The following is a 14,542-nucleotide window of genomic DNA, read 5'->3' on the forward strand; positions in this document are numbered from 1 at the left end:
TCATTTGTCAGATAAACCGTGACAAATGGGGCCATATGAATCCCTTTCCCACTGTATTTGGTGTAAATAAGGATGTGGTCCATAGCAAAATTATTATTATTTTTTTTAATACAATTATTTTTATTATGGCCGTCAGCCAAGAAAAATCCATAAATTAGCAGCTCTGTTTTCTAAGCCGGAGGGTTCAAAGTGTAGGAAAAAAGTAGCGGCTTATAGTCTGGAATTTACAGTGCTTATGAATATGGTTCTTAATTAAACTGTCAATAAAATTAAAGCGTAAATGAAAACACAGCTTCACCGTGTTAGTCATCATTTTTGCGCTTAAGAAACTTCTCAATGACTTTGGCTCCAGACTTCTTCTGTTTGTTTGATATTGTCAATACTGCCACAAGTGGTGAAAAACTGTATTACAACTGAGTCCCGCTGCGGCCCATACGGACCACAGCTGAGAATCCCATATTTTCGGCGGCCCTTCTAGAGGGGGCTCGCCCCCCAGCAATGGGCTCCTACGCTGAAATATATCATATAACTCTGTACAATCAATTAGCGTGTTGGGTGGGTGTGCATTTAAGCAAGGTGTGTTTAGATGTACAAACACGGCGCGATGGAGAGACCTACAGACCTGTCAGCGGATATTTTATGGAGTATTATATTACTTAATTTTTTAAGAGGATTCATTTTGGCTTAGAAGACTGTTGATGAAGCGCAGTATCGGCGGTCTTGAGCAAAGCGCGTTCAAGTCAAACCAACTTAACTCTCATTAATGTGCGTGTATTCGAAGAGACAATATTGTTTTGTGTGGTGTTGCTTCCTTATTTGTCAATATTTCAAACTGATTATCAGTTCCTACCCGTGACTTTTTATGCGTGTGTGGGTATGTCGAGATTACCATGGTCAGCCTTATCTAAAAAAATACAGATCAGAGTATCATTGGTCCTGAATTTTAACGGAACCGGTACCAAAATATACCATTACTCGGTATACATTCCTAAAACTGACTGTCGTTTTTTTTCCCTCCTCAGATGACGCACACCATCGCCAAAACATACCAGCCTCTCAAACCAGGGTCGGTTTTGTCTTTCCAGAACGCTGCCCTTGGTAGCGTAGGTAAGTTACCGAATATACGCCACGTACCACCGCAGCCTACAAGCACAATAATAAACATTGTGCTAATCAAGGGGTCAGCAACCCAAAATGTTGAAAATGTCATATTGGACCAAAAATACAAAAAACTAATTTGTGTCTGGAGCCGCAAAAAATTAAACGCCTTATATAAGTGTTATAATGAAGGCAACACATGATGCAACTGTCAATATTAGGTATGTTAGCCTACTATCAAAATGACTGTGTGTCGAAGGCTGACGCAAATCTTTGTTGATGGAAACATTGAAATGTAATATTTATTCTACAACATTGGAAAACATAAGTAAAACTTCTCAGAGGGTGATATAACTTCTGGAAATGACTGGTTTAGAATGCTCAAAGGTATAGATATGTGTCCAAGTTAAAGGATTTATTACAATCTTTGCAAGCTGGGTAACGTTTGCTGTGGTCTGGAACAACATGGCACACAAACAACTATCAAAAATGCAGCCAATATTACATACAGATAATGTGCCATGAGACATGCAAATATTAACAAATGAAACACAGAGGACATAAGTAAAGGATATTAAATGAGCTCAAATATACCTACAAACGAGGCATAATGATGCTTGCCTAAATAGCATGTCAGCATGGATTAGCTTGCAGTCATGCACTGACCAAATATGCCTGATTAGCACGCCACACAAGTCAATAACATGAACAAAGCTCACCTTTGTGCATTCAAGCACAGCATAAAAGGTTTGGTGGACAAAATGAGACAAAGAAAGAGTGGCATAAAACACGTCTTTCTGTGGCAGCGTCCGAGAAAGTTGTAAATATAAACAAACTACGGTGAGTTCACGGACTGCTGAAATTAGTAGGACAAAACGGTGCTCTCATCAGTGAAGCATAAACACATTGGGCTTTTTAACAATTAGGAAGGTTTGTGTCATGTTTGTCCTCCTACAGAATCCATATTCAAACAGAATATATATATTTTTCCATTTTCAAACATTTTAGAAAAAGCTCCAGGGAGCCACTAGGGCGGCACTAAAAGAGCTGAGGGTTGCCGACCCCTGGGTTAAATGAATAGTCTTAATCAAAAACAAACTCTCCTCCTATTGAGTCTTGACCAGTTAAAGAAATGTGAGCCATGCTATAACACTAGCAAGGCTGTGACTGTCAGCTGTAGGATAAATAATGCAAATCCTCTCCCCACTGTTGAAATAGCTTATGAGACGACCCCCAGCTCAACTCTGCCACGGGGTGCACAGTGTGGGGTCACTGCTCTGTTAGCCTTTCTATGGCAGTGTTTTTCAACCTTTTTTGAGACAAGGCACATTTTTTTCATAATAAAATCCGGAGGCACACACCACAAGCAGAAAACGTAAAAAAAATTAAACTCCACCAGGTTGTCGTGCCTTATTTTGAGTTTGTTGGTGTTTTCCTGTGTGTAGTGCTTTACTTCTTGTCTTGCGCTGTTATTTTGGTGGCCCTTCCTGTTTTTTTGGTGTTTTCCTGTAGCAGTTTAATGTCTTTTTTTGAGCGCTATTCCGCGCACCTGCTTTGTGTTAGCAAGCAAGGCTGTTTACGTTGTTGCTATCCATCTTTGTGTGGACATTGTTGATTGTCATGTCATGTACAGATGTACTTTGTGGACGCCGTAAGTTTTTGCTGTCGTCCAGCATTCTGTTTCGGTTTACTTTGTAGCCAGTTCAGTTTTACTTTCGTTTTGCATAGCCATCGCCTTTCCCATTCCCTTTCCCTTTTGTTCATTTTTGGTGTAAGCATTACATACCTTTTTACCTGCACGCTGCCTCCCGCTATCGTCTGCACATTAGTATCACAAGTAGAGATGTCCGATTATGGCTTTTTTGCCGATATCCGATATTGTCCAACTCTTAATTACAGATTCCGATATCAACCGATACCGATATATACAGTCGTGGAATAAACACATTATTATGCCTAATTTTGTTGTGATGCCCCGCTGGATGCATTAAACAATGTAACTTTACCATGAATTGATTAACGTGGACTCCGACTTAAACAAGTTGAAAAAATGATTTGGGTGTTACCATTTAGTGGTCAATTGTACGGTATATGTACTGTACTGTGCAATCTACTAATACAAGTTTCAATCAATCAATCAAAAACAAGGTTTTCCAAAATAAGAGAACAACTTCAACTCCAGTTATGGAAAAAAATGCCAACATGGCACTGCCATATTTATTATTGAAGTCACAAAGTGCCTTATTTTTGTTAACATGCCTCAAAACAGCAGTTTAGAAATTGGGACATGCTCTCCCTGAGATAATCCTGATACCCACTACAACTATGGGAAATACTATACTTTGACTTTCATAAAGTGCATTATTTTATTTTTTTTCTTAAACATGCCTCAAAACATCAGCTACAAAAACAATAAAGGCACACAGCTTCGGTCCAGAGTATACTAGAGCATACTTGCCAACCTTGAAACCTCCGAATTCGGGAGATTGGGGCGGGGGTATATTGTAGCGTCCCGGAACAGTTAGTGCTGCAAGGGGTTCTGGGTATTTGTTCTGTTGTGTTTATGTTGTGTTACGGTGCGGATGTTGTCCCGAAATGTGTTTGACATTCTTGTTTGGTGTGGGTTCACAGTGTGGCGCATATTTGTAACAGTGTTAAAGTTGTTTATACGGCCACCCTCAGTGTGACCTCTATGGCTGTTGACCAAGTATGTGTGTAAAAGCCGCATATATTATGTGATTGGGCCGGCACGCTGTTTGTATGTAGGAAAAGCGGACGTGACGACAGGTTGTAGAGGACGCTAAAGGCAGTGCCTTTAAGGCACGCCCCCAATAATGTTGTCCGGGTGGAAATCGGGAGAATGGTTGCCCCGGGAGATTTTCGGGAGGGGCACTGAAATTCGGGAGTCTCCCGGGAAAATCGGGAGGTTGAAACCGATACCGATAATTTCCGATATTACATTTTAAAGCATTTATCGGCCTAATCACAACAAACCATTCTCGTCTCACCTGACACATTCCGACTTTTACAAAGCAATTAACTACCTGCTGCCACCTACTGACATGGAGTATTACACGGTTACCCTGCCGAGTTTTACACAGCACAGACACTAAGCAACGGCACATTATTTGCAGATTATAATTATTGATTTGCAAAAAATATTTTTTGGACCAATTAGGTGAAGTTGCATAATTTCCCACATCACACCAGACAATATCTCACGGCACACTAGTGTGCTGTGGCACAGTGGTTGGAAAACACTGTTCTATGGTTATAATCACACAGGGGTCATTTAGAAACAACATCCCACAGTTCTCCTATTCAACAGTCAGTAGTGAATTTTGCCATTTTAAGCTATAACGTAGGTTTCCTTCCCCTCCAGAGATGAAGCAGTTTCTTAGCAACCGGCGGCGGGACGCCCACATGAACTGGTACGAGTCGACGTCCGACTTGGAACAGGAGGTGGAGCGGTGCGGCGCCAGCGGCTGGAGAGTCAGTTCCGTCAACGAGCGCTTTGAGATGTCCACCAGGTACGGCACCACCCCACTGCACGCTTTGTTTGTGACCATAAGCCCACTTTGTTTTTATGTTTTTATTTATTCTATTTTAATTATTTATTTTTTATCGTGTTCTGTTTGTGTTGTGTTGTGTTTGCTCGGTACTCGTTTTATCTTTTAACCTGTTCATTGTACAGCACTTTGGCTACCCCTGTGGTAAATTTTAAATGTGCTTTATAAATAAAGTTGATTTGATTTGATTTGACTTTGGTCAATAAGCTGACAGCGCTAACGCAAGTCTTTTCTTTAGTCTGCCAAGGTTTATCGTGGTCCCTCAGAAGGTTCTAGACACCGAGCTGAAGAAAAGCTTCGCCCACTTCAACGACGGACGCATCCCTGTGAGTCTTAAAGTTGCTGTAACAACCCTGCAAGAAATCTATAGCTGTGTTTCCATTACTGTTTTTCGCAAAATAAAAGCGATATTTCTATCATTTCGACAAAGTACATTTGCGACTTGCAGGTGTTTCCATTGAAGGGTGTTTTGCGGCATGAGCTGTAATTCTCGTAAAATCTCATCCTTTCAGGAAGATTATGGGCCTGCTGCCATGCAAGCTGCCCATATTATTATTGCTCATACTTGAAACTTTATTATTCTTGTTCCGCACATTTCTCTTACGCTTAATACGAGACGAACCGGTCAACGAACCCCCACATATGTTATACCGTCGGAAAGGTCTCGTTTGCGCCGACGGCGGTGCTTTAAGTTGGGAACATTTCTTGTTACCACGGCGACGCTATTGTGAAAACGAATCGCTATGGGCCAATTGAATAGATACCAGAGGTGGGACCAAGTCATTGTTTTGCAAGTCACAAGTAAGTCTCAAGTCTTTGCCCTCAAGTCCGAGTCAAGTCCCGAGTCAAGACAGGCAAGCCCCGAGTCAAGTCCAAAGTCAAGACTGGAAAGTCTCAAGTCAAGTCCTAAGTCCTGCATTTTGAGTTTCGAGTCCTTTCAAGTCCTTTTAACCACAGACTAATATATTAACACAGATTGTGTATGCTTTTCAAACGCTGTATTTATTTATTAAAACAAGTGCATTTTAAATTGCAGGAAAGAAAATTGTGCTGACATTGCATTTTATAATAGCACTATTAACCAGTCATTTTAAACATTAACTCATTCCTTTACAGAACAAACACATTGAAAAATAAAGTGCAAATGTACTTATTTGTACAAAAGTGTTAACATTGAAAAAACATGACATATACGTGAACATAACAAAAAAGTTGTACTTTTTATATGTCAGGGCCCTATGCTGCATTGCATTTGCAAAAGACCAAATTAGCCAAGAGTCTGTCAGTCATTTGTGCACGATGGGGGCGTAGTATGATGCCACCATGGCTGAAAACTCGCTCCACTGGAGCACTGGAGGCAGGCACTGCCAAGACTCTCATGGCCACTCGGAACAGTGAAGGAAGAGTCTTCATGTTCAATGCCCAGAACAAAAGGGGGGAGAGAGTTGTTTTGGGTTGGTGCACTACTTGTAAGTGTATCTTGTGTTTTTTATGTTGATTTAATTAAAAAAAGAGAAAAAAAATAATTATTTCTTGTGCGGCCCGATACCAATCGATCCACGGACCAGTACCGGGCCGCGGCCCGGTGGTTGGGGACCACTGAGGTAAACAACCAACAGTATGTCAGAAAGCTAGCTAAAACGGTACACATATTCATAATATAGTATACATTTTAACTGACCTTTATTTGACTATTTTTGTCTTTTTTTAGGTGGCTAAAATACGCGGTGCTGCTGACCGCCGTCTAACGTTACGTGTGATATATTGACTAACGTAACCCTGCTTAAAAAAAAATCACTGAACAAAAAGTATGAATAAGGTAGTGAACTGCAACAGATTCCCGTGTTTGCAATAACGTTATAACGTTAGCAGTGAGTTTACAGCCTCACTGATTTAACTACACAGCAAATAAAAGTCACGTTACTTAGCCAATAAACGTTATCTTACATTCAAAACTTACCGTTCTTTGTGCAACTTCAAATGCCGGACGAAGTTGGAAGTTGTTGCCTCTCCATCAGTCATTTTCGAACCGCATGTGTTGCATACTGCAAACCGTTTTGTGTTGACCACCTCGTAATTTTTATACCCAAACGAAATTATTTTAGGTATCATTTTTTGTTCACTGGCGTGTGGTTTGGACATGTCTTCTTCGTTGGTTGTCCTGCAATTTGATTGGATGAATGCTGTGTGATGAAAACAAAGTAGATCTAATTTGATTGGCTGTTGTACTGAGAGCGCACCAGCTGACACACGCAACGCTGATAGACAAGTACACAATGAAAAATACGGAGCGCTCCCGAATAACTTTTTCATCTTTGGGTTTTGGGGAAAGTAGCAAGTCAAGTCAAGTCCTGTCAATTCAAAAGGCTCAAGTCCAAGTGAAGTCACAAGTCATTGATGTTAAAGTCTAAGTCGAGTTGCAAGTCTTTTTACATTTTGTCAAGTCGAGTCTAAAGTCATCAAATTCATGACTTGAGTCTGACTCGAGTCCAAGTCATGTGACTCGAGTCCACACCTCTGATAGATACACAACCTTTATAATGGCGGATATTGCCAGCAGAACGCGCCAACCTGCAGGATTACCTCCTCTTGTAGCTCAGCCATACTTTCACGTAGCTCGGTGCTTAACGTCTCATTTTGTTCACACACTTGTCTACTTTAACCCTGACTAAAAAAGTTTTGACGTCCAATGTTTGGTTTTGGATCGATGGCCATCGGAAGGAGGCGAGCGCCATTCGGACTTCCTCCAGTAAAGCGGATGGCGTACACTCTAATTTACTTCAGCGTAGAAGCCCTGAAAATGTGCTTTTCTTTTGGTGAACAGCCTTTGCTCACGGCCACATCTTTTATGCCACTGTCATGTGTTTCGGTGAAAACGTTGACACACATGTCCTCTCTCAGAAAATGGCACTTTTATTGATGTCATGTGTCCCATTTGGCTTCTGGTGGCCCTCAAAGCCAAGAAAGTCAGCTAACTCTCTCATTGACTCCAAAGTTAGATGTCGGTGCCAAAAAACACAAAAGTTCTTAATTTCCTATTCGCTCTAACTCAGCCATTCCTCCACTTTTTCATCTAATTTTACACTTTTTTTTCTATTTCCGCAGCCATAGACCTTTGAGTCATATAACTTGATATATGAAGCATGCTGACTGTTATCATGCTATCGTTAGCACACATGCTAAGTGTTACCATTTTTATGCTACTGTTTTAGGATAGCTCTGTGGCTCATTTTGTACAGTTACACCTAAAACTCACGGATTCAGACACTCGGCACCATCTAATAAGTATGGTGGCTTCCGGCAACCCCCGGCCAGAGGTCCAGGGCACAGATAGCAGGCCCATCTAAATTTCCGCGGGAATTTTCTAGTTAAATTAGCTGTTATCGTGATGTCAATAGAAGACGAAGGTAGTGGGTGATCGCTCAAAGGTAACGTCCTCACGGCCCCCTTGACATTTTTCGGGCATATGGGTCTCTCCGAGTCTGCGGGTCAACCTCTATTCCCGGGAAGGAATCCGCAAGTCTCGCTCGCCCCCGGCCGACCGATTGGAAGCGAGACGGAGACTAGTCGGCCCTAGTTGTCTTGCATCTGTGCCCCGCTGGATCGGTGTTTCGGTGATGCGAAAAAAAAGTGTTTCCATCATGCTTTTGCGAAACACTTCAAGATCGAAACGTCTCAAAAAACACTTAGAGAGCACATGGATGTTTTAGCGATGTTTGAGAGCTTTTTCAAGACATGGGTGTTTCCATTGCCAGTTTCTTATTGCAATATTTAGGGGTAATGAAACACAGTTTATGACATTATCTGACAGAAAATTATTTTTAAATTGTAAGTTTTTATGCAGCAGAACTGCTCAGATTTTTCAACAATTTTCTTCCCATAGGAACCAAAGCAAGTTAGAGATTGATCATTGGCCGGGCTAATTATCTTCGCCGATATTTGACATTATGTCTGCTTTTTTTTTTTTTTTTTTTACAACTACACCAGAACTACATCAACGGCTATATATAAACATGATACCAGTATTCAGTATTTTAAATTAATCATTTGTAGGGGTGTCAAAAATTTTTATTTTTGAATGAATCGTAATTCTTACTTGTAATGATTCTTAATTGATTATAAGCGCTCCTGAATGTAAACAAATGGGTGGATCTATACAAATATTGATTGTAACAATACCAAGTAGTCGATACTACAATGATTACATCGATATTTGGTATTATCACAAAATCTTTTGTCACTTTTGTAGTGTTTATAAAGTCATGAAATATGTCCCTGGACACAGGAGAACTTTAATTATGACCACTGTATGATCCTGTAACTACTTTAAACAAAACTAATGTAAAGTATCCAACAACAGAAGAATAAGTGATTATTGCATTTGAACAGAAGTGTAGAATAGAACATGTTAAAACAGAAAGTAAGCAGATATTAACAGTAAATGAAGAAGTAAAATAATAATGTTGACAAAATAATAGAATGAGAAATGACACAATATGTTACTGCATACGTCAGCAGACAAATTAGGAGCCTTTGTTTGCTTACTTACTACTAAAAGACAAGTTGTCTAGTATGTTCAACATCTTATTTCATGCATAAATTCTTCCTTGATTGCAATAAGAAACATATGTTTCATGTATCATTATATTATATGTTCAAATGAAGCCAATAATTAAATTTGTTTTAGTGCCCTTTATTTTGAAAAGTATGGAAATACATTTTTGTACCGGTACCAACATATTGGTATTGGGTACTACTCTATATGTTTTACACTACTACCTATTAAAGCGGAGGTTCTTAAGGTTTTTGACCTTGGAGCCCAACTTTTCCACTACAGAGGGGCCCGGTGCCTACTCAAATAGTAACCTGCTATTTAGCGCCGGTGGATCCTTGGAGCTTTTTCAAAAATGTATGAAAATGGAAAAAGATGAGGGGAAAAATATATATTTTTGTTTCAATATGGTTTCTGTAGGAGGACAAACATGACACAAACCTTTTGAATTGTTAGAAATCTTCCATCCATCCATTTTCTACCGCTTGTCCCATTTTGGGGTCACGGGGGGTGTTGCAGCCTATCTCAGCTGCATTCGGGCGGAAGGCGGGGTACACCGTGGACAAGTCGCCACCTCATCACAGGGCCAACACAGATAGACAGACAACATTCACACTCACATTCACACACTAGGGACCAATTAGTGTTGCCAATCAACCAATCCCCAGGTGCATGTCTTTGGAGTCGGGAGGAAGTTGTAGTACCCGGAGGGAACCCACGCAGTCACGGGGAGAATATGTTAGAAATCTTACTCTTTATATTAAACATGCTTCATTGATGAGAGTATTTGGCATGCGCCGTTTTGTCCTACTAATTTCGGCGGTCCTTGAACTCACCGTTTTGTTTACATGTATTACTCTCTCCGACGCTGCCACAGGAAGACGTGTTTTATGCCATTCCTTCTTTGTCTCATTTTGTCCACCTAACGTTTTATGCTGTGTGTGAATGCACAAAGGTGAAATTTGTTGATGTTATTGACTTGTGTGGAGTGCTAATCAGACATATTTGGTCACTGCATGACTGCAAGCTAATCCATGCTAACATGCTAATTAGGCTAAAATCATGATGCCTTGTTTGTAGGTATGTTTGAGCTTATTTAATTTTTCAGTGTACTTAATTTATATTTGCATGCCTCATGACACATGATCTGTATGTCATATTGGCTGCATTTCTGATAGTTGTTTGTGTGCCATGTTGTTCCAGATCACAGCAAACGTTACTCAGCTTGCAAAGATTGTAATAAGTCCATTAGAAGAAGACACACACATCTACACCTTTGGCCAGTCATTTCCAGGAGTTATCACACCCTCTGAGAAGTTTTATTAATGTTTTCCAATTTTGTAAAAATGTGTAGAATAAATAGATTAACGAAGATTTGCGACACATAGTCATTTTGATAGTAGACTAATATAACTAATATAGACACTAGAGATGTCGATAAATGCTTTAAAATGTAACATCGGAAAATATTGGTATCGGGTTTTTTATTATCAGTATGTTTTTTTTGTTTTTTTTTGTTTTTTTTTAAATTCAATCAACATAAAAAACACAAGATACACTTACAATTAGTGCACCAACCCAAAAAACCTTCCTCCCCCATTCACACTCATTCACACAAAAGGGTTGTTTCTTTCTGTTATTAATATTCTGGTTCCTACATTATATATCAATATATATCAATACAGTCTGCAAGGGATACAGTCCGTAAGCACACATGATTGTGCGTGCTGCTGGTCCACTAATAGTACTAACCTTTAACAGTTAATTTTACTCATTTTCATTCATTACTAGTTTCTATGTAACTGTTTTTATATTGTTTTACTTTCTTTTTTATTCAAGAAAATGTTTTTAATTTATTTATCTTATTTTATTTTTTTTATTTTTTTAAAAAGGACCTTATCTTCACCATACCTATTAGGCATAATAATGTGTTAATTCCACGACTGTATGTATCCGTATCGGTTGATATCGGTATCGGTAATTAAGAGTTGGACAATATCGGAATATCGGATATCAGCAAAAAAGTCATTATCGGACATCCCTAATAGACACTTACATCATGTTTTGCCTTCATTGTAACACTTGTTTAAGGTTTTAATTTTTTGCGGCTCCAGACAGATTAGTTTTTTGTATTTTTGGTCCGATACGGCTCTTTTAACATGTTGGGTTGCCGACCCTAGATATAGGCAAACGCAAATAGAATCCACACGCGGGCAAGGATTTTTTTTTTTTAATGCACCAGATTTTGGCACTGTTTTGACGCAACACAAGTGGTGCAAAAGATGTCATAAAAAATATGACTTTTTGTTGGAATAATTGTTTGTAAGTTATCACAAAAGAAACATTATATTGCATTATGTTCCTGATGAGAAGATGAAGGCTGTCTTTTGAGGCCTAACAAGAGGAAGAAGGCTCGTAAAACTCCACTGTGATTTCAACACGGACAGATGGCAGGATCTGCTCAACTTCCGGAGGAACTCTCTTTGAAGTGTTTCACAAACTCTCTTCCAACTGTTTGGTGACCGAGGTCAACGCTGTTTACGACCCGCTGCCCTCTTGAAGTCACTGTGGTCAGGAGACGGGAGGGGTTATCCATTGTCCTCCAACACCTGCCCCAGCTGGATCCAGGAAGAGCCCAAGCCCGAGAAATCCTCTTCTTGGACTTCAAAGCGACCGAAAACAATGACTCTTTTACACACTTACCATTCCTGCTGAGACATGTGTTGGTGCGTGAACATTGATTATTGTAATAAAGAGGAGACGAAAACCTTCTTTGTCAGAGCGTGCTAAGACACTGTAAGAGGTTACAGGTTGACGCATGTCTCTCCTCATTTGAGTCCAAATTGAATTCTGTCTCTGTTTGATTCCTTGCCTTTTGTCTTGTTTAACAGATGTCATCAGTTTTTGAACGTGACACTTTTATCCCCCACAGCGTTGGTGCTGGCGACACCCAAGAGGCAGCGACCTCCTGCGAATGTCCAGCTTCCAGAACAACATCTACCACGAGAAGGACGACATCAGGTGCACACCTTTTCTGTCCGCCACCTAAGGAGACGTCATTATTTCACTTCACACGTAAACTACAGACCCTTCTCAGTTAGCTCGTGTCTTTTTAGTGTCCTCTGGGGGAATCATGCGGATCATTTATTGGGAGAGTCATCCCAGTGCCATGTTTGGTGTGTTAGCGAAAGGTTGACCGAGGGCGGGGGGGGCGGTGTGTGTTCTGCAGGAACCTGGAGCTCATCTTGTTTGGGAGCCATTCCTCCTTGTGTGTGGTCGTGGAGTTGGGAGAGGAGCTGCCGTCGCCGGCCGACGTCCAGCTGGCACACGGCCGCCTGCGCTCTCTTTGTCTAGGCGGTAGGACACACACACACTGCACAACAATGAACAGAAAAGGTTGTTTGTTTGCATCTGTAGTCCTTTTATGGGGCATCTTAACATCCACAATAAAATTACACAGGATTGAAAAAACACAACAATATTAAAATTACATAATGATAAACACTTTAAAAATACAAGTACAATACATAGAGGCAGTGACGTGCGGTGAGGTTGATGGCTGGTGAGGCACTGACTTCATCACAGTCAGATTTACAAACATATGAACCCTAAAGAGTATCTTATTCACCATTTGATTGGCAGCAGTTAACGGGTTATGTTTAAAAGCTCATACCAGCATTCTTCCCTGCTTGGCACTCAGCATCAAGGGTTGGAATTGGGGGTTAAATCACCAAAAATGATTCCCGGGCGCGGCGCCACTGCTGCCCACTGCTCCCCTCACCTCCCAGGGGGTGAACAAGGGGATGGGTCAAATGCAGAGGACACATTTCACCACACCTAGTGTGTGTGTGACAATCATTGGTACTTTAACTTAACTTTACACATACAAACTGTAGCACACAAAAAAGCACATTTAATAAAAAAAACGTTATTATGGTCTTACCTTTACTTATAAATGCGCCGCTGTTGTGCTGGATTAATGAACCCCCTGACGGGAGTGTTATATCAACTAAAGCCCTCACTTCAACTTTCCACGTGCAAGATTGAATCTATTTAAAAAAGTGTAACCGAGGGTTTATAAATGTCGCCTATACTGTATGAAACTACAAAATAACAAACACGGAGGCTCCAGTTTACACGAGGACCACTTTATTTACCTTCTTTCAAAAACTTCCGCTCCACTCCAACGTGTCAAAATTCCGCTCTTAGCGCCTTCAAAATAAGAGCTCAAGGCATATACTGTATAACAGCGCATAACAGGAACTTAACATCACAAAGAGGAAAGCCCATAAAAATAGGTTCCAAAAGTTATTTAATAAGAAACCAAAAAGTGCAAAAACAATAATGTTCGTGTTGGAGGAGTTGTGAATTAGATACACCTGCAGTCTGCAGGCGTACCTAATGTTGTGGCCCTGCAGTCATTCACAACTCCTCCAACACGAACATTATTGTTTTTGCACTTTTTGGCTTCTTATGAAATAACTTTTTTAAATAGATTCAATCTTGCACGTGGAAAGTTTAAGTGTGGGCTTTAGTTGATATAACACTCCCGTCAGGGGTGGCCGTGCATTCTACGGCGTGGGTGCAGGAGGCGAGCCTCAGCCAGTGCGTCTTTTGCAGCCGTTTTATGATCGCTCAGCACAAGAAATACGTTACACACATACAGTTGTTGACAAAATACACTATACATTATATACCTCAGCTAACTAAACTATGGAAATGTATAATATAGTTCATATAGCAATACGGTCTCACTGCACAGCAGACCAGCAGTTAGCCGAGTCCGTCCATGTTGAGGCACTGAGTGACGTGCCTCGACTGGCTGCTGTTCACCGCACCGTCTCTTCTCAGTATTTGAACGGCAAATGTGAAAATTCAGCGATTTTGAATAAAAATAATCTAAAACTGGTGAAGTTAAATGGAAAATAACTTTATAGTATAATCACTGGATACATTTAACAATTTAATATATATTTTTTTCTTTTTACATTTTTTTTCTTTCCATGATGGCAGGTGAGGCCCCGCCTCACCTGCCTCTAGTGAATGCACGTCACTGCATAGAGGGTATGTGAATTACAAATCAGGTTGGCGGTCAAGTTACAGCATTTTAGCAGCTTCATTTAAAGTGCAGAAGTATATAAAGTGCAGCAGTTTTTATCAAAGTGCACATACAGTGCAGTGGAACCTCCATTTACAAATTCATGAACATGGTTCGTAAACTGAAAAGTTCATATAGTGAAGTCAGTTCCTCATGGGAAACGATGTAAACGTGAATAATTGGTCCGAGCCTCAACAAAAGTCCCTAGTTTAGTAAAAAAAAATG

General features: G+C 40.3%; 1 protein-coding gene across 3 annotated transcripts in view; it reads left to right on the forward strand.

Moving 5' to 3' along the window:
* The window catches only part of mtmr11 (myotubularin related protein 11), an 83,114-nt gene that overhangs the window by 46,242 nt on the left and 22,330 nt on the right, over positions 1 to 14,542 (forward strand). For all 3 annotated transcript variants that reach the window (XR_012051041.1, XM_061983107.2, XM_061983109.2), the window contains exons 6-10: positions 1,023 to 1,107; positions 4,481 to 4,628; positions 4,906 to 4,993; positions 12,152 to 12,240; positions 12,449 to 12,576. Coding sequence is in view for 2 of the 3 variants with exons in the window: in XM_061983107.2 (XP_061839091.1) it covers positions 1,023 to 1,107; positions 4,481 to 4,628; positions 4,906 to 4,993; positions 12,152 to 12,240; positions 12,449 to 12,576 (538 nt within the window). In the remaining variant the exon portion in view is untranslated. The remainder of the gene's footprint in view (positions 1 to 1,022; positions 1,108 to 4,480; positions 4,629 to 4,905; positions 4,994 to 12,151; positions 12,241 to 12,448; positions 12,577 to 14,542) is intronic.

Source organism: Nerophis lumbriciformis, linkage group LG21 (genome assembly GCF_033978685.3).
Source record: "Nerophis lumbriciformis linkage group LG21, RoL_Nlum_v2.1, whole genome shotgun sequence".
Lineage (NCBI taxonomy): Eukaryota > Metazoa > Chordata > Actinopteri > Syngnathiformes > Syngnathidae > Nerophis > Nerophis lumbriciformis.